The sequence below is a fragment of the Alosa alosa genome, chromosome 15, assembly GCF_017589495.1.
Source record: "Alosa alosa isolate M-15738 ecotype Scorff River chromosome 15, AALO_Geno_1.1, whole genome shotgun sequence".
NCBI lineage: Eukaryota > Metazoa > Chordata > Actinopteri > Clupeiformes > Clupeidae > Alosa > Alosa alosa.
In genome coordinates this window covers 271761-299587 of record NC_063203.1, presented here as the reverse complement: position 1 = coordinate 299587, position 27827 = coordinate 271761, and the positions used below count along the sequence as shown (strand labels likewise).

The window sequence follows — 27827 nt, the reverse complement described above, 5'->3', positions numbered from 1 at the left end:
AGGAGTCGGTGTCCTGGGGTGGGTTCCAGCCCATGTAGGAGTAGTGGGGAATGAAGTGGCAGACAAGTATGCTAAACAGGCAACAAAACAAGACAGCATAGATATTCAGGTACAATATAGTAAAGCTGAAATTAAAAACATGATTAAAGCTAAGAATAAGGAAATATGGCAATATGGGATAATGAAGTTACAGGCAGGCTTGTATTCAATTCAAAAGAATGTAGGATGGAGTAGGATAGCAAACAGGAGGAGAATATTGTGTCAAGAATGAGGTATGGGCATACAGAGTTGAACAGCACACTAGTTTTAATGAAAAAGCATGCTGATGGTTACTGTGAGTGTGGCAATCAAGAAACCGTAGAGCATGTCATAGATAGATACTTTATTGATCCCCAAGGGGAAATTCAAGGAAAGGGGAAATTCAAGGTACAGTGTCCTAAATTCCAACAGGAACGACAGACACAGAGCAGCTAGCACAAGAAAAAATAAGTCTGAACATAACTGATATACTGCAAAGAAATTCTGGGGAACAATGTTTTACATGTGTTTTTCAATAGGCCTACTTGAAAAAAAACAAAAACAGGTTTATTCCATAGAATTTAGAGGGATGTATATTCAGACCCACACTCCTATTCAGAAGGTGGCGGTAATGCACCTTAAAGCTGTTTGCCAACCGCCAAAGGAGGAGGAAGAAGAAGAAGAAGAACGGTCTTTGAACTTCTCGAAACATCATTTTTTGGAGTGTATCGATCCTTTTTTGTTGTTGAACAGAAATGAAGTAAGTGTCATAAAGCTTCACAAGGGTTGCTTTTAGCGCACAATTTATATTGTAGCACACTGTCAGAACAGTAGCTAATTGAAGGCTCTCAAGTTTTGAGCTCAGCTAAGAATGAGATTTGTTGCTATGTGGCTCACAAATACTAGGGACAGTGAAAGTAATATATTTTCTGAGAGGGCTGCGGATGATGTCAGCGAGGGTCCGGGGGTATGTTGTCCCTCCGGAAAAATGTAAAGTCTGACTGCTAAACACACCGTTTTAACGTAGTTTGCGTATTTAGAAATACCAGAGAAAGTAGCGCCCGTCTTCTGTCTGACTTACATGAGGTGAACATAGCCTTGCAGGTAGGCAATCACACTGCTTGACACTACCCCACATGGAGAAATATCGCACATTAACAATGGACAGAACCTTTCAAAAAGTGTTTATTGCGCGGTTAGCAAAACCAGAGCCATATAAAGGATGGAGTTGAGACAACTCCATTGACGCTAATGTTCCATTTTTTTTTTCAACAATGGCGGCTAATGGAAGCCTCATAGTTCCCGAAAGTTAACAATTTATAATAGCAGCAGTGCAGTTACAGACTGTTTTTCAGACTCAGATTTACATTATTGGCTCATCCGAATAATAATAATAATAACAGTAATAGTAGTAAAGTAATAGTATTAATAACCTTATTATTAGTGCTGGGCGGTATGACCAAAAATGTATTTCACGGTATTTTTCAAAATTCTTACGGTTTCACGGTATATGACGGTATTTTTTTTTATGCATAATCAGATGTTCACAGCATTTTCTACAGGTTCAGAGAGGAATTGCTGCAGTACATTGACTAAGGATGGTCTATTTTACTGTCATGATGTAGAATAACTCCACACTAGTGGTAATGATGTTTTGCATGGCCCCAGAAAATGATGCTGTTTACAAAGAGCCACTCATGATTCTAATGAAGAATCTAATCAGAATGCAAAGACAATTGCAGTCAAAATACATAACTTTTACTGTGCAAATTTCACAAACATCTTATATAACCAATAAAACGTATAAAACCAATACAAAAAGTAGTGCAACTTGCAATTGAAAATTATACAATTTAAAATAAAACCTCTCTGCTAATATGCTTACTCTGTCAAATAGGCGTATCAGAAACATGCCTTATTGCTATTGTGTGGTTTGCATGACGTTAGTGGTAGGCTAATGTTGACTTCATGTGGATGTAGATGTCTTGTTAGCCTGCCATGAGCTTCGGTTCGGTTCGCTAGGCAAAACATTAACAAAAAAGGTAATTTTGGTGCACTGATGACAGTCAGGATAATTTCTAACTAGCCAGCTAGAATTGCTCAGTCCATGTCTATAACATGCTTTACTTGCTACCTGGATAATTTCAGCGAATATTCTTAAGGTGAGATGAATGATAAGATCATTACACTTCACTGTGTTCGGTGGGTTGCTAACTAACGACATCACCTACTAGCCAGCTAGTTACAGCTGTTGAACAATCTCAATAGAATTTCCCTGACGGTAAATCCCTTTCAACGCAGTATCATTTAACGTTTTTTCCTTAACTAAAGAAACAATTTAAGGTATTCTGTGCAACACCTTTAAATAAACCCCTTACCTAAGGATAAATTAAGCCTTAAGGATCATTCTTCAGGGGAAAAACTTAAGGTGTTTTGTGTTTACCCTCACTATGCCTGCCCCGTCTGAAACACTGTCGCGCGGCGCAGCGTTCCAAACGTTGTGTAGCCCAGAGATAATAACAGTAATAGTAGTAAAGTAATAGTAGGCTATCACAAGAGCCTAATTATAATAATAAACGATGTATCGACTATGACTTTTCTGCTGCTCAGTCATATCAGTTCAACATCAAATAGGCCTAAATTAAAAGAGGCTAAAAGCCCAATAAATGTGCCACACGTATAGCCGAATATAAGATACTTGCCTATCCCATTTCAATTAGGCAGCACCACCACAAGCTGTCATTAAGTTTTTGCGTTTAGTAGGCAACTTGACGTGACGTTTCTTGGGCATTTAGCTTCACCATCACGTCAAGTTATAACGCTCATATAGGCTATGGATTTAAGTGGCTTAAAGGCAGCAAAAGTGCAACTGCTTCCAAAAAAACAATTCCTCCATAACTGTGTATTTAATCGTTTGATATGTGGATAACTTTCAGTGGACTAAACAAAAGGTAAAGATTTTGTTATCACAAGGCTAGCTGGTTCGTTAGATGGCGAAGCATATAGCCAACTTTGTTTGCAGCAGTGAAGCTGAGTTTGTTGTTAACATTGTTGGTAACTGTCAGGGAATTTAACCCCAACATACAAGAACCACAACACGTAGTATGGCTTTGCCCACAAACTCTGGTACCAAGAGGAGAGCCTGCTAATGTAAGGAAGAATTCCTCACACCATCAGTCTCTGACTCTGCAGCCCAAAAGCTGTGTCTTTTATTGTACAGATGCACACAGAAAATAGAAAGCAAGGCATAGCGACTTCATTGTGACATACTCTTATCTCACCCACCCACACACACAGACAGGGCATACCTGTCAACACCCCCGTTTTTCCCGTGTTTCTCCCGTATTTCAAGGTCATCTCCCAGCACACTCCCGTTTTGTTATTTCTCCCGGAAAACTCCAGTAATTTGCATGGCCATCAAACTTCATTTTAAAATCATTGATGCCTTCAGGTTGCCAGATTGTGTATGAAATACACCCTACACATACACAATCACTTAGTTTCAATTTCAACCGTTTTGTCAGGCTAAAACCTGGCAACCCAAATAAGGAAGTGGGTGCAGCCTGATTCTCCGTAAGGAAGCGGGCTAGATGAATAAGCCTACTCCACAACTAGCTGTTGTGAAATTGTTGGGAATTTAATTGATTAACACATCACATAAACTGTTATTGAGTGTTGTTGATACACTGAACTTGTTCCCTCGGAACCAAATCTGACAGCAAGCAGCTTTGGAGTTTTGGAAGTAGGCTGCAGGCAGGCAGCTGGTGGATACATAACTGGTATCGTGGGTAATGGTAGGCTAAAGTAAAAGCAACGACACTGACCCGAAAAAAAAAAAAAAATCTCCCGTTTTTGAAAAGCTAGACATGAGATGGGTGCAGTTCCTGTCTGTCTGCACACTTAACTTGTACTCTCTGTTCTTAGAACTCAGCACAACAACATTTAACTTGAACTCTCTGTTCTTAGAACTCAGCACAACAATATTTCTGCTTACACAAATGGTTATACAATGATAATAATAATTTCCTTACAGTAACGTAAACGTTTCTTCAGTTAGCAGCAGTAGCCTAGGCCTATTGTTTTTTTTTATGTTGCATTCATTTTCATTGGCAAAAGCTAGCCTAATATGCATGAGAACCTATATAGATTTGAGGGAGCTGCAGCTTAGCATCAGCACGGTCATATTAACACAGCAGGCACTAGCCCAGTGAAGGATCGTGTAAGCCCATCCACAGAAACCAGTTTCAAACCAAGCTTACACTGATATGATGCATGATCACTGATCAAATTGCTATTTTCTGACAGGATGAGCATAACCAAGTTCTCTGAATCTCAATTCTTTAGCCTAGCATCTTAATGCTGTATTCACAGCACGGTGAATGACAAACGGTGACAAAATGCTTTTGTTTATGAGTTCATAGCTGGTTATTTATCAAGGACTATATCACGTTTTATGTTATTATGATCACTTTCGCATTACCATGGGGTTACTGTGTAGGTAATGCTACGGTTAACTTAACATGCCCACCATTACACTGGAGAGATGTTAGAAAACTTTTAAACTTTTTGTTTTTATTCTCCCGAGACGCTAGCTAGTTAAGGTAGTTCGCTCGTTATCTCAGATCAGTGAAGAACTACCAGAGAAAACGTTGGGGAGAAAACTCAAACAAGTTAATGTTAGACTTAGACTAGCTGTGTTACGTTACTGTTATAACGATAATTTAGAAAGGCCTAGGCTACACTCATGGGGTGGGTGCTACTGCGTTTTCTAAAGAATCTCTCGTCTTGGTTTTGTACAGAAATTAACATACGTAAAAGCGAGAAAAAAAGGTCACCTTCCGATATTTAGCAGGCTACGGTCTGGGATTTAATTTAATTTAATATTGTTGTAATGGTAGGATAACTACACAGTTTACACAATAATTACACTGTTATAAATATTGTATATCAATGCATGTATTGTCTGTCCCAAAATTGTGGCTCTGTCTCTCATTGAACAGTAGCTTATTTAATGCATTCTAATCCATTGTCAATCACTTCCGGGAACTTTTTGAAGTTTACATGAACCACGTGACCTTAACGAATTTTGAACACCCATTGTCGCAACTCTACCTTTATATGGCTCTGGTGTAGCCTAATCAAATACACCGGTATGGCGGTATATTAAAAATTCATATCATAACGAAAATATACACCGGTTTACAGTGTGAACCGGTATACCGCCCAGCACTACTTATTATAATAATAAACTATTTATGTATCGACTTTGACAGCTTTTCTGCTGCTCATTTTTTATCAGTTCCTTATCAAATAAATTAAAAGAGGCTAAAGCCCAAAAAATGTGCCACACATAATAACCTAATATAAGATAAACCTTGCCTATACCATTTCAATTAGGCAGCACTAGGCAACACCACGAACGAGCTGTCATTAAGTTTTTGCGTTTGTAGCCTACAACTTTTATGACGTGATGTGTCTTGGGAATTTAGCTTTAGCTGCTACCATCATGTCAACATAGTTGTAATGTTATGCACAATGCTCATCTAGGCTATCGATTTAAGTGGTTTAATTTTAAAAAGGGCAGCAAAAGTGGGATAAAGTGCAACTGCTTCCCCAAAATAATTCCTCCATAACTGTGGATTTAATCGTTATGTGGATAACTTTCAGTGGACTAAACACATAAAAGGTAATGATTTTGTTATCACAAAGCTAGCTGGTTAAGTTAAATATGGCTTAAGCATATTTACAGCCAACTTTGTACTTGCAGCAGTGAAACTGAGTTTGTTGTTAACATTGTTGGTAACGTAAACGTTTCTTCAGTTAGGAGCAGGACTGTTTTTTTTTTTTATTTTGCATTCATTTTCATTGGCAAAAGCTAGCCTAATATGCATGAGAGAACCTAGATATGAGGGAGTTGCAGCTGTTAGCATCAGCACGGTCATATTAACACAGCAGGGCACACTAGCCCAGTGATGGCTAGCCCAGTGATGAAGGATCGTGTAAAATCCCCATCCCCAGAAAGTTTCAAACCAAGCTTGCGCTGATGATGCATAATCACTGATCAAATTGCTATTTTCTGACACGATGCACACCATTCTCAGGTGCTCACCTGTCTGAATCTCAAGCTCTTTAGCCTAGCATCTTAATGCTGTTCACAGCACGGTGAATGACAAACGATGACAAAATGCTGTTCATGTTTGAGTTCATAGCCTGGTTATTTCTCGAAGGACTTACATGTCACGTTTTATATTTTATTATGATCACTCGCATTACCATGGGGTTACTAAATAGATAGGCCTAATGCTACGGTTAACTTAGAATGCCCACCATTACACTGGAGATGTTAAAAAACGTTTTTTATTCTCCCGCGACGATAGGCTAGGCTTGGCTAGGTAATTCGCTCATTAGCTCAGATCAGTGACTACCAGAGGAAACGAGGGGTAGAAAACTCAAACAAGTAATGTTAGACTAGCTGTGTTACAGTTTCTCGTTGCAAAATCAAAATTTCACAGGAGCTCCATGCGCTTTTGTAATAATAATAATAATAATAAGCTTTATTTGTATAGCACCTTTCATACACAGAATGCAGCTCAAAGTGCTTTACATTTGAAGCATGTAACACAATAATAGTCAGTCAGTCAGTATCAATCACTTTTCTTTGCTGTTTATGATCTACTCAGCAACATATCAAAAATATAGAAAATGACGTCATAAGACTGGCAGCCTTAACCCTCTTACCCCCCACAAGCACGCCATATGGCAACTGTGGCAAGGAAAAACTCCCATATTCCAGGAAGAAACCTTGAGCAGAACCTGACTTAATAGAGGGAGCCCATCTGCTTCTGGCTGGCTGCCCCTCAATAGTAGCAGATGTAGAATAATCTGAAAATGTAGTCTACAGGATAAGATGAATTAACTAAAAGCTTTCCTGTACAGGTATGTTTTCAGATCTTTTTAAAAATATTTACTGAACTTCATACTGCTTGATGTACAGAGGCAGGGTGTTCCATAGTTTGGGGGCATAATGGATAAACGCAGCTTCTCCACTTTGTTTGTGGAGCACTTTGGGTAATGATTAAAAGATTAGAATTGGATGATCTAAGTTTCCTTTGTGGTTGATAAGATATTAAAAGCTCAGAGATATATGAAGGTGCTATGCCATTCAGAGCTTTGTAAGTAATTAACATAACCTTAAAATCAATTCTATAGGAAATAGGGAGCCAGTGCAGTTCAGCCAACACAGGGGTGATGTGTTCTCTCTTCTTGGTCTTACTTAAAAGTCTAGCCGCAGAGTTCTGTATGAGTGCCAATTTTTTTTATTAGATGTTTTTTGGGAAGACCAGTGAAAAGTGCATTGCAGGAGTCTAACCTGCTAGTGATAAAGGCGTGAATTAGTTTTTTCTGCATCTTGTTGAGTTAAAAGGGCGCACTTTGACAATGTTTCTCAAGTGGAAATAGGCTGTCTGAGTAACTTTACTGATATGGGGCTTAAAACTTAACTCTGCATCTAAGATGACACCAGGCTTGTTACTTTTGGTTTGACCTGGTGTGCCAAGTTCCCCAGATTACTAAGAATAATATCTCGCTTTAGTTTTGGTCCAACCAGAAGTACCTCTGTTTTGTCATCATGTAGTTTCAAAAAGTTTTTGCTCATCCACTGATTAATGGAGGTTAGGCATGCAGTGAGGGAGCAAAGGCCATCTGGGTTAGTTGGCTCCACAGAAATATACAATTGGGTATCATCTAGTAGCTGTGGAAGTTTACATTATGCTGACTTATGGCGTTTCCCAATGGAAGCATATATAGAGAAAATAGCAGGGGACCAAGGCAGCTCCCTGGGCCACACCAAAAGGCAAGTCATGTTTTTCAGATACATGATCTCCTAGACTGATATAAAATCTCTGCCAGTAATGTAGGTTTGAAACCAGTTTAGAGCATTATCAGAGAGACCCACCCACTTCAAAGGCGTGAATTAGGATGCTATGATCAATGGTGTCAAATGCCGCGACTCAAATCCAGAAGAATAAGGATTGAGACTTTGTTTGAGTCAGTAGCTAGTCTGAGATCATTGACTATTTTTACTAGAGCCGTTTCTGTGCTGTGATTTGATCTAAAACCTGATTGGAATTTTTCAAGGATACTGTTTTCGTTGAGGAAGGTATTTAACTGATTACAAACAACTTTTTCAAGTACTTTGCTCAAAAAACGATAGATTTGATATAGGCCTGTAGTTGCTCAGATTGGTATGGTCAAGATTTGACTTTTTAAGTAAAGGTTTCACAACAGCGGTTTTAAAAGCAGTTGGAAATATACCTGTTTCTAATGAGGTATTTATTACCTTGAGAATAAAGGGAGCTAAGCTATCATATACTTTTTTGAGGAATGTAGTAGGGATTGGATCTAAAACACATGTTGAGGAGCCGGTTTGAGTTATAATTTTACCAAGCTCAGATTGAGTAATAGTGCTAAAGGACCTTAATTTTGGGGGCTGTTTTTTTGGTGTACTATCAAACATATTACTTGTGTTACCAATAGCCTCCCTTATAGAAATGACTTTGTTTTTGAAGAAGTCTGCAAATTCTTCGCATCTTAGAGAGGATGCCTGACTGAGTGTATCAAAAGGTGTTTGATGCAATAGCCTATCAATGGTAGAGAACAACACCCTAGAGTTTCCACTGTTTTCAGCAATTACCTTAGAGAAGTGGTTCCTCCTCTCATTCCGAATAGCTCTATTATAATTGGCTATTTTTTTTCTTTTTAGAATGGCACGGTGAACCTGTAACTTAGTTTTTCTCCATGTTCTCTCAGCTTTCCTACATGATCTTTTTAGATCATGGATATTTTCGTTCATCCAAGGTGTCAGTTTGCTACAGGGCCTTTTTTGTAGGCTACACGCAGTCTCAAAAACACTGTTTACAGCTTTTATTGTAATTGTTTGTCTATTGTTTATTTTATATAGCGATAATTTAGATACACTTATGGGGTGGGTGCAATTGTGTTTTCTAAAGAATCTCCCGTCTTGATTTTGTACAGAAATTAATATTAAGTGACACTTAAAAGGGCGGAAAAAAGGTCGCCTTATAGAGCAGGCTAAGATATAAGGTCTGGAATTTAATTTAATATTGTTGTAATGGTAGGATAACTACATAGTTTACACAATAATTACACTGTGTTATATTGTATATCAATGCATTTATTGACTGTCAATTACCCAAAATCGTGGCTCTGTCTATCATTGAACAGTAGCCTATTTAATGCATTCTAATCCATTGTCAATCACTTCCGGGAACTAGTTGAGGTTTACACAAACCACATGACCAACGGAATTTTGAACACCCATTGTCGCAACTCTACCTTTATATGGCTCTGAGCAAAACCATAGCTGAACGGAGCAGATCAACCCCCTAATTCGTTTGTTTGCGCAACAGCCCATGTTCTGCATTCACTCCAGTACATAAAATAAACATTTTAAAAGCTGTGTCACCACCATAGGCTATTTACCTCTGTTACAACAAGTCGTGACTTATGCTCATTAAACTTAATTTAGGCTACAACAGCTAGTGATGGTGAGATGAAGCTTCTTGAAACCTTGAAACTTTCCAGGCAGATGTGTTGAAAAGTGGTTAATTTCTCGGGGATTCGAATGCTAGGACACCTACTATAAAAATACAATAAAAATCAAATAGGGTACAACCGGGACTATTGAAACTATTGAAACGGGGGACGAATGAAACATTCCGGTTTCCCCCATGCTGTTTCATTCGTCCCAGCCAGAAGGAAACAAAACACACGTTCGACTTCTCCTTAAATAACTCTTGAACGGTTTTGTTCAGAGCTGTAGATGCAACTGTATTTGACAGAGGATAGATGTAGGTTGCTAGAGACAAAATATTAACTTTCAGTGTTTTACGATTTCTTTGTAAATTACATTTAATTAAGAAGTGTTTCATTCATCCCGGTTCTCCCCTACAACCAAAGAAAACATGTTAACACGAAAGCAACACAGAATGCGCCATTTGGTCCGCAAATGCTTGTTACATTCATAAGCAGGCGTTTGGAAATACAAGCGATTCCCTTATGTTGAAATATTTCCTCTCTTTGTACAAGTAGGCGAACTGTGAAATTGCATTACTCGAGATAAGGATCAAACCCAGGTTGCAAGATCGCTAACCTAACCCCTTATACAGTATCCCAAAGTGCAACTCTCTTGAGTTTAAATATTTTCTCTTTTTGTAACAAATAAAGTAGAAGGTGATCTGCGAAAATGCATTATCTCGATGATGGGTAAAATGACTAACAGAAGTGAGCAAAGTGCTTTTGATGAACAGAGGGGAGTGAAAGTGCCTTAACTGGGTAGTATTTTTGATGAACAAAGGGCAGTGAACTGACTGACAACAACCCATGTACGCATCCGAGTATGGGACATCTTTATAGTCGAAGCATCCCGTCTAAAGTGAACCACAAGTCGAAGCAGTGGAGTCAAACGAGGCTTAACGTCACGTCTGACGTCAAATCACCAATACTACTCAAGTCTCGATGCGGGGCTTTGCTGGGAATGGCTTGACGTTCTTGACACGCTTTGGAGCCATTGTGTAAACTATGTAGTTATCCTACCATTACAACAATATTAAATTAAATTCCAGACCTTATATCTGGTCAAAATGTAAAAGACGAAATGTAAAATACATAGATTAGGCTAATGACAAAACTGAAAGATAAATAAAATAAAATAAAAAAGATTCACATAAGACAAGTCAAATTGGTGTTTTTAAAAAGAAGGGATCATGGAGAATAAAGAAAAAAATATTTATATCTATGCTGTTTTCATGGACAGCAAGAATCCAGTTTGTTCGTTTTAAATACTGTAGGCTACATTGTTTGTTGCTGCTACCCACGTTATCTCCAGTGGTTCAACAGTTTCACTTGCTCAGATGCACACACACATTGAATGAGCGCTCACACCACTACCCCTAATGCTATGCCTCTTTATTTGATAACACTAAATTAAGAAATATTTCCTATTCTGGAAAATGTTTAGTTTCTTTTTCTTTAGTTCCGCGGTTCAACGATAGGCTACCATTTGATTGTGCCGCAAATTATCCACGGACCAGCAATCTCTTCGTTGAGGAGGCCCCAACCCTGCAGATCATACACAAAGAAACCATGCTCTGGGAACAGAACACAGTTGCATGTCCATTGTAGTCACGCACACCCACACCTCCACTTCCAACGTCAATGATTCTGACAGATACGCCCGACACTTCAGCTTTTTCTCTGGTGGTGGTGGAGCTGACCTGATCTGAGGCTTCAGGCCTTACCGATTTACCATCATCCATCGCAGCTGGCCTCTGAAAAAAGCTTTTAACCCTCTATATCCCCCGTAGCGGCCGTCGACGGCCGTTCTATATTCTCCTGTAACGGCCGCGGCCGGCCGCAATTCTTAAAGAGACATCTGCTACAGTATAACCTTCATACATGAAATAATACAGCGTTAGTGGATACATAAACACCAGACTTTTATTTTGACACACTTAAATGGCTAGGTCGCTATTGACATTTCTCCGGTATTTTTGAGTTTAGCCTGTTGACTGACCGGCTGAGGACTTACCGTGCCTCTGGAGTTATGGCTTCTAACAAGCGTCTTTTCTCATTAGATGTGAGAGTATTGATGTGCATCCACCATGTTTTGATATAAGTGACGATCATATTGATGTAAGAAAATGACAAAATAAAAACATGAAAGTGTAATATATTTAACGTTAGCATCCTCCCGTTGGCATGACTGACTTAGCTGCCTCACTGGCATAAAAAAAATTGTATGGCTGTCACTGTGAAAGTCAGTTTGAGTTTAGCTAGCACCAGCAAAATATAGGCATAATTCAGTGATGGGTCATGGCCTAATTAACAATAAAGTTTATGATAAACCCATGCCAGGTTTATTTGCAGTTATATCTTAACACATAACATTAACATTACCCCTTTCTGGCATGTACAGTAAAGCTAACATTATCGTTATCCCACTTACAGATAGTTATTGCAAACTACTAGGCTACTTATGTATGTTTCTCTAAATTAGTTTTTGTTGACTAATAACCAAAGCGGGAACCGTTGTGTTTTCTGCTAATGGATGTCAGGAAAATGTATTTGTATACAAGTAGGCCAATGTCTCGTCATCTTTGTGATTACAAAAAAGCCTGCTAATTTGCTACCTTCACTGATGTAACGGTTAGTCTGAGACTCGTAATGTTAGCACAGGATAGGTTGAAGGCTAGTGAACGAGTGCAACAGGTTCATTATCATCAACTGATCAAGTTTAGATAAATTATATAACATGATGTGAATATAAAACAAAACGTAAATTCATGTCAGGTTTAACAGTCCCTGTTCTTGGTGACATGCTTATCAAATGAGTCACGATTTCATGCGCTATGCTGCTGGCCTACGTTAGTTCATATCTTCATCATTTTTTAGCTGTAAGGCTCACTGTCCAGCTAAATCCCAAATAAGTGCAAGATATGCCGGTCTATTTCAATGAAATCAGTACTCATATAGTATCTTGTTTCCCAGCTTCTAATTCAGAAATATGTGAACCATATTTATTTTTTTTAGTGAAAAACTTTAAGAATTCAAAAGAAGAGACATGTTGACTAGCCTCAGCTACAGTATGTAGCCTAGTAGAAGCTTCTTCCAATGTTGTTAATGGGTGTGATATTAGATTAAACACTTATGTTATGTTATCTTTTCATGTAAAAAAATAGACATGTAGCCTAGGCTACAGTATATAACAAGTCTATTTGATGGATAATATGTGAAGTTTGAACCATTAAGATGGGCAAAAGGAGAAGCAAATTAAGGGGCAGTCGTGGCCTACTGGTTAGGGCTTCGGGCTTGTAACCGAAGGGTTGCCGGTTCGATCCCTGACCAGTAGGAAAAATGTGGGCGGGGGAAGTGGTTGAGTACCGCTCTCCCATGTCCACATTCACGGCTGAAGTGCCCTTGAGCAAGGCACTTAACCCCTCACTGCTCCCCGAGGGACAGAGGCGAAATGTTGAATTTTTCTTCCTTTTATTTTCCTTTAAGAAAATAAATCAAAACATTGCCTTCAGGCTTCGGTGTACCACATCAGCATCAGATCAAAAGCATACGGCTACTCTGCTAATTACTCTTTCAGTAATAGAAAATGCATAATTTTATCTGAATCATGACATTTAACTTCCCATATAGAATGGGCGTAACTAAACTGCATAAAGTTATAGCACTTCACTAGAACCTATTTACATTACGGAGCCACATACCTTTAAGAAAATAAATGAAAACATTGCCTTCAGGCTTCGGTGTACCACATGTACAGCATCTGCACAAGCAACATATAAATCATGTATTGCGTTATTACTACGTAAATATTCCATTGTACACTTTCGCTTGCTAGCAAGCAAGGCATGCCAGACAGAAGTTTACACACATGGAATTACAGCTAATTACGTTCGGGATAACTCGCTTAACATTCACTGTTGTCTCATACATATATCGAAGCTATACTACACACATGAGAGACGCAGAGTAATATTATTTCCAATACATGTTTAACTACGCAGTTCAAACCATGCATGCTAGATAAGTGTGGACATGGCTAGCGGAGTTTATGGCTAGTTACCCGTATAGAGAAACTTCTAGTCAAAAGGAAAACATTTCACATTGCCAAAACATGCTAAATGCAGTACAATCCTTACAGTGCATGTAAAATAGTATAACACATGGGAAACATAGAAGTTATCAACTTAAACATCAATAGAAAACTGATATACTGGGTGGAGTGCTTTGTACAGTGAACCTACCAGATCAAAAGCATATGGCTACTCTGATCGGGTAGGGAAGCAACACAAGACAACACGCAGCAGATCTGCAGTACACCATATGGCCAAGGGTGGCTCCCATTCACAACTATTAAACAAGGCTGTTTTACTTTGGCGAAAATCATATAACAATACACTACATTTTTAACTCTTACACAGGCAGCTCACTGCTCCGGGTTAGTGTGTGCTTCACCTTACTGTTCATTAACTGTGTGCTGTGTGTGTTTCACTAATTCACGGATTGGGATAAATGCAGAGATCAAATTTCCCTCAGGGGATCAAAAGAGTATATATACTTATCTAAACTTACTATACAAATAGGCAGACATCATTATGGTAGGCCTAACCTGAAGGCTAATGAACAACAGGTGACTTGCTCCTAAACTGGCAGCATGGGGTGTTTAGAAACAAAAATAATGATAGACATCGTGGTTGCTGTCTTAAAAAAATAAACGTTCTAAATAGCCGCATCTGGAGTATCCCTACAGGGCACGGTTAACACGTAGGTTCGCTTAATTCGCTTAATGTGAACATTGTTTCCACAACATTAGCTTGCTGGTTTAGACAAACTAAATGGCACAATCTGCATAGCCTAGGGTGTAGATTAAAACATTTGAAATCAACTTTGCACGTGCAAACCTAGTCTATATTTTATTTCATAGTCTGAAATATTGTTTGTTTATGGTTTGGTCTTATATAATAGTCTTACCATAGCCCATAGCTAAAAGGCTTTTGGTTTGGACTAAAAGTGTCCATTAGGCTTGTATTACTTGCAATGCATGTGAACCATTATCTGAGTAGGCTAAACCATACATAGCATACCAACTTACAAGCCAATGTTGATTTCATGAACATATGAGTAAGGAGATATGACAGAAAACATCTAGGCAGCGTATGCACACACATAGACTGCTGTTGTGTGAAGACAAAATACCACTTGGAAAATAATGCAACAAAGCAGTAAATGCCTGTATGAGCTCCCAACATCATAGTTGGAAAGCAAACAACCTCATGATCTACATTGACACATTTGTCACAAATCTTCAGTCATGCATTCATGAAAACAGTCGTCAAATAAAATCCTTACATTATACTATCGATGATGATCAACATAATCCTCATGTCGGACTACAACGCAGTCATGATGTATTTTGGCAAATATGTTAGCTACGAAGCTAAGCAACTTGGCTACAAACAATTGTAAATTGTGCTACATATTTCGATGGAATAACAGGCTTATTTGACAACACCATACCCATTTGGTGTACTTGACATAGAGTTACGGTAGGTGTCATGAAGCACGGAATATATTAGACTGAACGTCATCAGTACTGGAGTACCAGAATTAGAATGGGCCGTCTGCATTGGGTATCAGTTAAGTTTGGACTGTTTCCTGCATGAATCACGCACAAATTGCGTACCATATTCTCTGCAGATATGCCACAAACTGCAGTTGACCCAAACAACCACCAGGTGGCTCCTGGGAGTTCTGCCACTACTATTTTTGATGCGACTTGACTTGTACTGCTTCCATGACGCATCCAGTTTTCAAGTCAGTAGAACAATCAGAGACAGTTGAGCCATTACCAAACATATATGATAATACAAGTATATATATAAGTATACTTTTTTGATCCTGTGAGGGAAATTTGGTCTCTGCATTTAACCCAATCGGTGAATTAGTGAAACACAAACAGCACACAGTGAACACACAGTGAGGTGAAGCACACACTAATCCCGGCGCAGTGAGCTGCCTGCTACAATGGCGGCGCTCGGGGAGCAGTGAGGGGTTAGGTGCCTTGCTCAAGGGCATTTCAGCCGCGGCCCACTGGTCGGGGCTCGAACCGGCAACCTCTGGTTACAAGTCCAGAGTGCTAACCAGTGGGCCACGGCTGCCCCACAATAGCGTGAGTTCACCATTCAACATTGTGAAGGAGGGTACGCGAGCTGGGCAGCAGCGCTTCCATAAAGGTCTCTTTCAAAATGTTCTGTTACAATTGCAGCTGCTTCCGATTGTTGAATATTTAGAAAGTAGCCTACATGACGGCATTTTTGAGCTAGTGAGAGAGTCCGATTTTTGGCTTCTGGTAGTAATTTGCTAATTAACTAAAGCAAGACTTGAGTGAGTCACAAATTTGAAAAAAAAAGGAAAAATATGAAGGCAACAAGTGGCGGACAAGGCTAAAGTTGGAGGAATATTGTGTCCTGTTGCTGTAAAGGCCTAGCCCAATCGCCTATTTCTCAGTTGTGTAATAAAAGCAGTATCTTCATGCAGTGGTCAAAGTTTGCCAGGGCGGATAAGCATAGTTGTAAAGGGAATGAATAAAAAAAGGCAAAAAACGTCCTTTGCCGAACTCAAAATTTACATAAGAATTTTATCTTAACGAAACAACTCTAAATATCAGATTGGGATAGCTTGGGATCTTGTAGAAATTTCACTTAAATTGCAACCGCAACATGCCTGCTTGCCGACATTCAAACGACAACGAAAAAGATATCAAAGCACTTTTTGCGTTTGAATGTAGCACAAATTTTTTTTTAAACAGCTGGACAAATGATTTAGCTAATTGATTATAGCCTGTACACCACAATTGTTGTACATTTACCTGTACAAGGACATTGACAGTAGCCCAGCCTAACAAGCAGATGTTGTAAAAGACATCAAAAGACGCAATTAATCAGAAATAAATAATGTAATCTGCAGCGCTTTATTTAACAAACGGCAAGCAACAAGAGTTGAGTTTGCTGCGAGGCCAAACCCAAGAGCAGAGATAACTGATCTCTGCAATAGTCATTTTGGAGGTACAAACTCTCCCTGCTCCTGCTTCCATTTTACATTGACCATTTTTGCGACATTCTCCTAATGTGCCTTTTGCACAAAAAAGAATGTAGGCCTACTCGCCTGTTCTGCCACTAGGCCACTGAAAGGAACAACAGAAAATCTGTTTAGGCAGACGATATATGGTAACGAGCTGTGTGCACCTGGAAAGATGATAGAAGATATGCTTTCTGAATAGCACAAATGTTCTTCCCAATCGTTTCCATAAAATAGGCTAAGTCAAAGACAGAAAACTAAGTCTTATAATGACATAATGGTATAGTCTTTTTTTCCAATTAGGATGCGCGGGTGAGGGATAAGGCTTTCATGGTGGACCACACACTTTTTCTTGTGTCAGGAACTCTGCACATAGGCTTAGTCCGTCCATAGCCCAGCTCCAGCGAAGACAGCTCTGGTCATCCCATACCCTCCCCCCACTTCCTGTAGCCTACCATTATGAAGACCTCCAGGGAGTAAAACGACTTGTTGCCGTTTTGGGACATTAAGCTTTTTCATGTTAAGCCCCCCTCCCCCACCCCACTTCTTTCACAAGCAGTGCACCTGCACTAAAAAACCCTGCCTCAAGCGGCACAAGAAGAGAAAGAACTGATCAATAAGAGGAAGGCTTTGCTCTTGAAATCCCTTTCTAATGATGGGCTGATCTGCTTGTTTTAGTCTCTTTGCTTGACTCCAACCTACCATGTTCTCAGCCGTAGGTTTCAAAGCCATAAAAACAGCCATGAGAGTCAGATAGTCTTTAAATCCTGTGTAGAACATAATTAGCCTGTCATCACATTGGAATCGTTCAAGAAAGAACCGGTTATTTCTTAGTTTCTCAGGCTCCTCCTCTTGTGATGTGATGGTCTTGCGTGCCTCTTGAAGCTGTTCCTCCAGTGGCAGGGGTCTTTGGTCGTAATGATGATCTGCATGTGGTAAACTTGTCTCCACGGTGCTGAAAAAAGTGCAAAGAAAAACAATGTTGTAGCCGTCTGAGTAGTGTATTATGTCTTTTCACCTAACTGAGCAGTGTTAAAGCTTAGTAAACAAACAACATATGGATAACCTGGATGTGGATGTCAGGTCATCATCAGGTATGTCCTCTACACATGTGACAGCATCTGCATCACTGAACAACAATAGATACATGATTTTTCTTACATCCGATGACAGTTAACTGATAGTGACATGTTGGCAGGTTAACTGTTTAGTTAACAATTACCTTGAAAGATTTTTTTCATAAAGCCTAATAATTTGTAGAACTGAGTGAAGGAATTAAATAAAACTTAATAACTAAGAAACATGGTATTATTAATATTCTGCTGCCTGTCAGCTGACAATGTCTCAGTTAATAAGTTAAGTTTAAAGTTGTCTGGATAGATTTCAAAAGTGACATAAAAGGAAAAACAGAACAATCTCTCAATCTGCATTTAGCTTCAACATTAACATTAAGTGTTCCTGCTTGCAAGTCTTTAGTTTATCACGTTGTACTTTTAGTTAATGACACTTGGTGGGTGTATATGTACGTTACCTTGTTCTGCTCAGTTTCCTCCGACCAGGCTTAGAGGACCATGCAAACAGAGTCGGTACAGTCCCTTCCTTAAGCTTCTTGAGTCCGGTTATTGTTTTGGTGAAGCAGTTCTCCGTGAAATGATCAGCACCCTCTCGTGTTTTCAGTAATCTGTCGAACGTGCACATTAGCGTCACTACAGCTACCAGTGGTCTATGATAAAACAGCAGCTATCATCTACCACCACACATGTACAGTTATATTAATTAAACTTGTTTGGGCATTACAATTAGTCAGAGAGTGGCTGGTAAGTTTAGGGAACTTGCCTAAGCTGTACATCAAGTGAACCCCCACATTTTCAGCACATTTCACAAGATATGAAACTAGTTAGCCATCGTCATTATCTATCGCTAGTTGTTGTAGCTCACGTTAACGTTAGTCCCCGGACTTGAATATCTTACCTGAAAATGTGGACCAATGTCTCTCCTTATTTTCACAATCCACTCTCGGCGTATTTTAGGATTCACTGGAAACCGATGGAAAGTTTTATTCCGACATGAATCCCTCCGTTTGTAAAAATTACAATTGGGCACGCAGCAGTACCATGACATGGTGTTTCCAGGTCCGTAAACAAATAGCGATATCTATCTACTTCCGGAGAAGTTACAAACCGAGCCTCGTTCTGGCGCCAATAGTGACGTAGGTGTTAAAAGCGAATTGAACTAATAACAGACGTGTGTCGAAAATTGACTTTATTTTCCATACGGAAACAAAACATATGCAGAGTCTAACCAAGGTCAATCTTGCCAAGAAAAGCCCTCAAACCTGAAAACACATGAGGCAAAAGTACAAAACTAACTAAACTAACACGCGCATATTTTTGTATTGCAATCATTGTAGCCTACAGTTGTAACAGCGCGTTACAACTAACCCCGCTGGGTCACGTTTCTTTTAAGATAAGATAGCTCCTGCTATGTGTTGAGTACATGTTTCAAAACGGTATTTATTTTTAGCCTACAAGACGATTATTAGTCAGTGAGCTGCACCCACAACTCAATTGAAAGACAAGTAGGCCTAGCCTACCACCTATTTACTTTGATGCCTTCAAAAGACGTTTTGCTGTAGATCTACGTGAAAACACGTCCATACTGACTGAAAATTTGTGGAACACCGTCTCATAGTAATGTGGTTAACTGACCAAGCATGCCCGATCAACCATCTGCAACTAGGAAAAAAGTCCATGTTACATTTAACCACGCGTTACTTTGTGCCCCGCGCTGCTCCCCTGCAGCTTTCTGAAGCGGTGTTTCTGAAGCTAATGTAACAACAAATAGGGTCATTTCACGTCAATTCAACCAGGGCCCACGCACTTAGGTCTCAAAAAATTCTGAAAAAATTACTAGGTGTACCTATGTTACCCAGGAGACACACTGTAAAATTACTCTTATGTAAGATCAATACTTTCCAAGATACAGCCAGTTTTACAGGGGGAGGGGGATGTTGATTTTGTTCGGCCTCTTTTTTTTGTCAAATTTCACAAGCCCACAGCGCAAGAACTAAACCATGTAGGAGGCTCAAATTTTGCATGCTGGTACATAAATAGGAATAGTATGTAGAAAAATCGTTGAGTAGAAACACTCTCACAAAAAGCAATGAACGGTGTGATATTGACCTAAAGTGTATAGAGTGTTCTTACGAGTAAGAATGAACAGGTATGATAAGGGATCAGATTCCAAAAATAATTCATGGATTCCAGTTTCTTCCAGTAGCAGCATTTCCACTGAATTATTTTTGGAATCTGATCCCTTATCATACCTGTTCATTCTTACTCGTTGCTCGACTTATCGTGACTAAATTCGTGTGGAGATACATTGAGCCTCGTAAATGGGTGTAAAACAGTGATTTATTTGCATGGCTAGCCTGATGCCGAAGCACCACTATTGAAAAAGCTGTTGGTAGCATCAGCTAACTAGCGCCAGATTTTGGAGTGCAGGGGACAAGCCGAGATGGGCTATGAGACATACGTTCACACTCGGTATCATGTTTCAATACACTTTAGGTCAATATCACACCGGAATTCTACTTTAAACAACTTGAAGCTACATCTATAAGTGTGAACATGCTTAACAAAATATGGGAACAAAACATGGGAACTAAACGTGCATTACGAATATAATCAGTGGGAGCCCTGCTTGTTTTCCTGCAACAAGAAGCTTCCATCTGGGGGTGATGGAAGACAGTGACACCCTCAGTGTGTTTGAAATGTCCAGTCGACATGCAACTTTGCAGTCATTGCCAAAACCCGCCTCTCATAGATACGCAGGTGGGAACGCCAGCTTTTACGGCTATCTCGATATTCTGCTTTGGTTTTGATCCAAAACCCGCCAGAGAGGTTTCCTTATACACACTCTTAAGACCACTGTCATTTGCAATTTCGATCAACTGCTCTTCCTCCTGCGCTGACAAGTTAGGACTATTCGGGATATTGACAAATGGGTTGCGGATCCACTCATTGGTTTGCCGTGGATCTTTGGAGGATGGGAAGTAGGCTAACGCTAAAACTCATTTGAAAGCGCAACAAGGTGATCGCGCACCAGCTGCGAGAGAAAGGTCCCTGCCTCAGTCTCTCCCCAAACCCCCACTACTGTTTGGAACATATCAAATACACTCCGGTCCACTCGTCGTCCCCACAAATCAAGCTTGGCTTTAAATGCAGCGACTTTATCTGCCAGTTTAAAGACAGTCGTCATTCTCCCCTGGAGTGACAGGTTGAGGTCAATAAGCAACCCGAATATGTCACACAGGTAAGCGAGTTTTGACACCCAGTCCTCATCACTAAAATGTGCAGCTAACGGTGACTTTTTTTCTGTAAGAAATCTCTGCAGCGGCTCTCGCAACTCAAACACTCTGGCCAGTGACCTGCTAAAGATGCTTGTTTTTTGTTGCTCATTCTAGCAGTTTAGCTAACTTCGTGTGACACTACCGTTCGCCAAGAACTGATCAAGTGAAGTGAGCTCACCTGAGGCTGCGCAGCGATGAAGGCAATATGTAAAAGTGTTGAAGGCTTGACAGACAGACGTAAGAAAATAGACCTTGCAAAATGCAAACATGCGTGCAATCAAACAACTGCATATAGGCCTATGCCATGTAAAAACGTGACATTACTGCGAATTAAATTTAGTTTAGTTTGCATGCATTTTTTTTTTAAACTCATGTCGTAGGCTACGGCCCGTTTAGGAATGTCCTGCGGCCCGGTACCGGGCCGCGGCTCTGTGGTTGGGGACCGCTGCTTTAAAACATTACTGAGAGAAGTTTAGTTGGTAAACTAAACTTCTCAGATCATGTTGCCTCAGTCGCCCGGTCATGCCGTTTCACACTCTACAACATACGGAAAATCAGGACTTACTTGACTCAAGATGCTACCCAACTTCTGGTTCAGGCAATAGTCATCTCACGACTTACTACTGCAATGCTCCTCCTGACAGGTCTCCCAGCCCGCGCAGTGAAACCACTTCAGATGATCCAGAACGCCAAGCGGCGCCACCTGGTCTACAACCAACCCAAAAGGGCACATGTTACCCCGCTGCTCATCCAGCTACACTGGCTACCTATGGCGGCCCGCATCAAATTCAAGTCTCTAACGCTTGCCTACAAAGTAGTCTCCGGTTCTGCTCCCACCTACTTGAATGCCCCCATACAGACCGACCGCTTCCAGACCGCTGGCCCCTCTGACGAACGACGCCTAGCTCTACCACCGGGTGCGCCAAGCCAATCCAAACTTTTCTCATCTGTTGTTCCTCGTTGGTGGAACACACTGCCAGTTCCTACAAGGGCAGGGACATCCTTTTCCACTTTCAAAAAAACTCCTGAAGACCCAGCTCTTTAGAGAACATCTACTCTCATAGCAACACTTACAACAAGTCTTACTGATCCTAGCACTCACCAGCCGCTTTAAACTGACAAGTAACTGCTAAAACAGCACTCACCGACGACTTATTCTTACTGTACTCTAATGTTTTTTTGAAACTGTCCTAAAATTGTGAGAATTGTTCTAAAACTTACTGTTTACCATGTTGTTAGTCGCTTTGGTTAAAAAGCGTCAGCCAAATGTAATGTAATGTAATGTAATGTAATGTAATTACTGAGAGACAGGCACTGTACAATCAAGAAATCTTGCCACTGAATCCAAAACTATGTTTGACATTATGTACAAAGCTTATAGGCTACAGTGGACTAGCATGTTGCAGGGGCTACTAAAAACACAGACAAACAACACACTGAACACTCGGCCAATCACAGCCCTTGCTGTTGTTGTTGCCGGTTCGACCGCGGAACGCCACAGCGGACTTATGCTGCCCCCAAGCGGCTGCAGTTGTACTTACATTCCACGCAGCTGCGTGAATCACGTTTTGTCCATTTTTAACTAGTACCCACCAGGGCTTGAAAATTAAATTATTTTTCAAACGTTCCGTTCCGAACGGTTCAGGTAGGCCTATGTTTAATGTTTTTGTTCTTGCATGCGTTCCGCCACCAACATATCGGTCCTGAACCGGTTCGGAACGCAAAATATTGTTCGTTCTTAAAGTTCCGGCAGTGTTTGGCGGGCATATCAAGTCTATTTTTGTGGACTTTACCTTAGAATAGATGTACTCATTATTTTCCCTTGATTTAGCCTATACCGTAGCTATGCCCAAAAATAATAAATCACAGGCGGCATCCAAAAACATTCAGATGGGCTATCCATCTCATAGCCTACAGACTTACTGTAGGCCTAACCTATGCCTATAAATAATTTCTTATCAAAAATATTTCTGGATACGTGCTAAACTCCTTACCTGGTTGTAGCCTAAGTTTTATCCATATGGAGATCTTCAAAGGCTTGCGCTATAATTCCAACCCTGTTTATAAACGAACCTGTCTGTTGCTGACAAGGCCTATCTCAAATTTCCCGTTTAACTCTTCTACATAGAATAGGCTATAATTGCGCAAACATTTCAAATCCCGACTTTAAAACGACAAGGCGTGGAGAGGCAAAATTAGGGGTTTGCACCGACGTCACGTTCTGGCCGGTAACTATGGTAAACCAGCAAGTGCGGCCATATTGGCGATACTCAGTGAATGAAGTACAATGGAGTATTATGCACTTTGGATATCTTACGTGATTGTAGCCGTGTCTAAACAACAGAAAAGCTCATCAAAATGCGTCTAAGATGCAAAGGCATATAGGGCAGGACTTAGACCACAAGAAAAGGCGCGATATTTCGAGAAATTACGGATTATTGGCAGCGCAGATCCATATGAGTTGGGTGAGGGAGACGAAGTACCAAATTCAACCACAAGCGCCCCCCTTCCTCTGATAACTTCTGGCATTATTGTCCCTTCTCCCTGGTTTTTTAATAACGTTTGGAAGTCGATACCTACAGTACACCAGATGTTTTTCTCAGTCTGACCTATTGGTACAACCTAAAACACGGCAATAATTAACCATTTTCCTTGACGATGTTAGGGATTTACTTCAGTGCCTAATGCTTTCTAATGAGGCGAGTATCTCCAATATGGCAATGTCCAGATCTGATGACACGCCGTGCAAACCCCTAATAGGCTATTACGCATAGGCGGGCTTATTTTTCGCACAACCGGAAATAGTCTCCCTGACATAGGATATGCTTTTGTGAAATTTTATAAAATATATAGAGAACGAAAAAAAAACGTTATTAACCGGTTTTGTGGATTTCAGAATAACGCTTCTGTTCCGAACAGTTGAAGACCATTTTGTTTTTCGCTTCCGCTTCCGGGCCCTCGTGAAAATTCCGTGAAAATTCGCTCGCTTTCGTTTTCGCTTTCGTTGCTTTTGAACCGTTCGAGCCCTGGTACCCTTTTTTTGCATAATGAACATGCTCTACAGAATATTAATGGTGCAGTTAAACTCCGAACAGGTTTGTCTTCCACTCTACAAAGTTTGAGCTGCCTATGAATAATACTTTTCATTATATTAATGCCCAAACATTGCTTCCATTGCTGATAATGTGTTTTTTTTAAAGATAATTTCAAGGGATGAAAATAATTTGAAAACATAGGATTTGAACATAACATGTTTTACAGGCCTTGGTTTTGGGAGCCATTCTTGATATTTGAACAAAATCGGAGATGGTGCAGCAACAACCTTATCGGGGGTGCGTTTCTTGAAAGTGTCGTTGGCTAACCTGCGTTGCAACCTTGGTAGTTCGCTCTGTTGTTTTTGGATTTGGTGTTTCTAGAAACGGTAGGGTTAGTAACATTTTTAATCGCAAACAAGGATGCAATGTTTGGTCGTTTGAACTACTGCTCCTGGGCAGTTGCACTAGTGTCGTTCCTTGTTAGTTCCAGTTGGTGTCCGGACTGCCAAACCAAAAATTATGAAGTGGATGTTTATCTCGTGACTCAATGATTGATCTATCCTGTGGCTTAATTTTCATTCAGAGACTGACTCCCATACTGGGCTCATTCTTGCTATTTACACAGTGTTCCAAATTATTATGCAAATTGGATTTAAGTGTCATAAACATTTATTTTTTCGTTTTTCAATTAAACTCATGGATGGTATTGTGTCTCAGGGCTCTGGATCTTTGAAATCAATCTCAGACACCTGTGATAATTAGTTTGTCAGGTGAGCCCAATCGAAGAAAAACTACTTATATAGGGGAGATTATGTGAAAAATTGTTACACGGTGGATAGAAGCATGAAATTTGGTAGATATGTTCCTTGGGTGATCCTAAGACAGAAGGGGTGCCCAAAACGATCTCAAACAGGAAGTGAGATTTTAAAGAAATTCGAAATGGCCGCCCATACAAATGACAGCTGATTTAAAAGCCACCTTCACAACCTCCTAAAAGCTTGAAATTTGGTATACATGTTCCTTGGATGATCCTAAGACATCCTAGAAGGGGTGCCCAAAAAATCTCAAACAGGAAGTGAGTTTTTAAAGAAATTGAAAAATGGCCACCCATATAAACGACAGCAGATTCAGAGGCCACAAAAACAACCTCCTAGCTTGAAATTTGATATATGTCCCTTATCCTGGAAGATTACTCCAATAAATCTCAAACGGGAAGTGAATTTTTAAAGAAATTGAAAAAAGGCTGCACTGCCTATCCACAAAATTGGCAGCTATTTCAAAAGACCACCTAAATAACCTTCTAAAAGCATGAAATTAGGTAGAAGTGTCTTGTAGATATGTCTGTTTTAAGCAGACAATATGGCTACAGTATGGCTACCTATATATCCACCAACGGTCTCAAGGATATTATAAACACATACACTCAAGCACCTCAGGCAGACCTCATAAAAACATACAATTAAGCACACATGTCCCCTGCAACTTCTTAAGACACAGTAAAACACCACACTAGATTACATTATCTATTCACATGCTCTGGCACATTGGCATAATAATGTGCAAGGCAACCCAGCATCCTGGCATCGGCACTTTCGAGAGCAGAGAGGCTCACCTTTGCTGCCATATTTAAGAGGTTCTCCACATACTTTGGTATATAAAGGTGTCCAAAAATCATCTAATTAGGTCCATCCATATTTTTCAGGAGAAGGCACTGACTGGGTAGCCTGCAAATGCTAGCTTGGTACACTGCTCTATTTGAATGCTGTATCAGTGCAGCCTGTGTGGGAGGGATATTTTCCATTGAGAGACCTATTTGAGAAAACAAATCCTTCTGGAAATGAGAAAACAAATCCTTCTGGAAATGGTTTCCATGCAGCCCACCCTTTATAAAGAGTATGCTGTTCCAGAGGTAGCCACCCCAGCATCACATAGTGTAGTTGTTCAACTACTTCCATCTGAAAGTTATCCGATTGTGTTCCATAGAGTCATCTCCATGTGTAACCCTCCAAGGATCACAAACCTCTCCCCATAACAGTCTGGATCACTCCACTGAACCATTTTTGTAAATATAGTGGTAGGTCAAATGCCATAACTGGGACCTGGCCGGGAGGTGCTCTGTCAATTGTTTTACAACATTCATGCCATGTCTGACCATGATAAAAAGCTGGCAGCTTTTTCATGAAAGAGAGGAAGGAGTGAGTTTATAGCAGGTGGGTCAGACAGTTCTGGCTGAAGTGAAGCATCAGTTTGATTGCATGCTCAGCCTACTTTTCCTCCTCTGTTATTTCCTTTGCTAAGTTCACCACAGGTATTGGTTTGGTTAACTTTTGTCACTAAGATGGCCTTTGGTTGACAAGTAACAGCTGTAGTTGTAGTGTATACTTCTGTAAAACAGAGCATTTTGCTTTTTGAGCTGGCTGAATGTATATTTGCTCTCTAGCACCTCGGATCGGGAGGCGAGCGTGCTAGTAAATCCCTCACTAGCACGTCAAGTTATCATGAGGGAGGTTTACTAAATGTACATACTGCACAGCTAAATACTAGCTGGCTACCGTTACTGTCGTACAAATAAAAATTTATTTATTCCCGAAATAACAGATTCACAAATACGCACCCCAGGTGATCTTGGGGACACTATCAGCCTAGGGATGCCTTTGTTTGCCTAGATTTAGCTTGATAATTGAGGCCTTGAGACGAAGAACCATATAAGTCCATATTTTCACATTTTGAATAATAACATTTTTTTTATTTGGACTGTGAACATTATATTATATATTTTTGTTTTACTTGAAGATAGGCAACAAAAGCTTCCCAATTCTAATGAGAAGATTTTTCAGTGTTAATCTTAAAAATAAAAAGTTAAAGTAATTTACATTTCTGGAATGTGGAAGAACAGTATAAGTCCAGTTAATGTGGAAGTCCAATTCATCATATCACTTTAAACCACTGGAAATCTGATTCCTTTATCTTAGTTTTAATATAGTAACAGAACCTTAAAGAAAATATTAAGCATTTCTTTCTTTCAATTTATTTTTGTTTTTTTTGCTAACAATAATAAACACCAATAAGAACAGTAAACAATATTTATTTACAATAGACAATACAGTACAAACAATAAACATAAACATATCTATTATATCTATCTATCTATCTATCTATATATATACTATCTATATATCTATATATATGATATATATATATATATATATATATATATATATATATATATATATATATATATAAAACAAAATTAAAATACAGGCATACAAGATACAACTACTATTATGATTAATTTTACATTTTATTTTTAGTTGATCAACCACAAAGAGTAGCATAGGCCTACTGTGCACAGTGCACTGACGACTGTAGCAGCTAAAGGTAACCAGTTGTTGTAGATGAGAGGCAACCCCTTGTTTCAGATAGCCTGGACAACATGTTACCTGGGTGTTGCCTACGTTATTAATTAATGGTAGCCTACGATAGTTAATTGATTCGCGTAACATATTAGTTGGCTCAAAGAGTAGGGAATCAGGATGGAGAGAGTCACGCGTGTGTTGCTTTTGCGGGATCGAATCCAGTTTAATGCTAGTTTTCAAAACATATATTTTTTTATATCAGACATTTGTTCCCAAGGGTCTATGAATTGTGAATCCGGCCCTGCCCCCAACAAACACAACTTTCCACCTCTGAGACAGCTTAAAAGAAGTCTAGAGGACTCCTAACTAACTAAGACCTACTTACTGTAGGCTGCGCAA

At 39.8% G+C, this 27827-nt stretch overlaps 1 protein-coding gene across 2 annotated transcripts in view; it reads left to right on the top strand.

Moving 5' to 3' along the window:
* Nucleotides 1–652: 652 nt before the first annotated feature.
* ercc2 (excision repair cross-complementation group 2) overlaps nucleotides 653–27827 on the top strand; it is a 155387-nt gene continuing 128212 nt past the window's right edge. The window contains exon 1 of one of the 2 annotated variants that reach the window (XM_048264434.1): nucleotides 653–778. In XM_048264434.1, the coding sequence (XP_048120391.1) occupies nucleotides 774–778 (5 nt within the window). In that variant the 5' untranslated portion in view covers nucleotides 653–773. Of the gene's footprint in view, nucleotides 779–989; nucleotides 1123–27827 lie in introns of those variants that run through there. The other variant, XM_048264435.1, reaches the window with a different exon arrangement.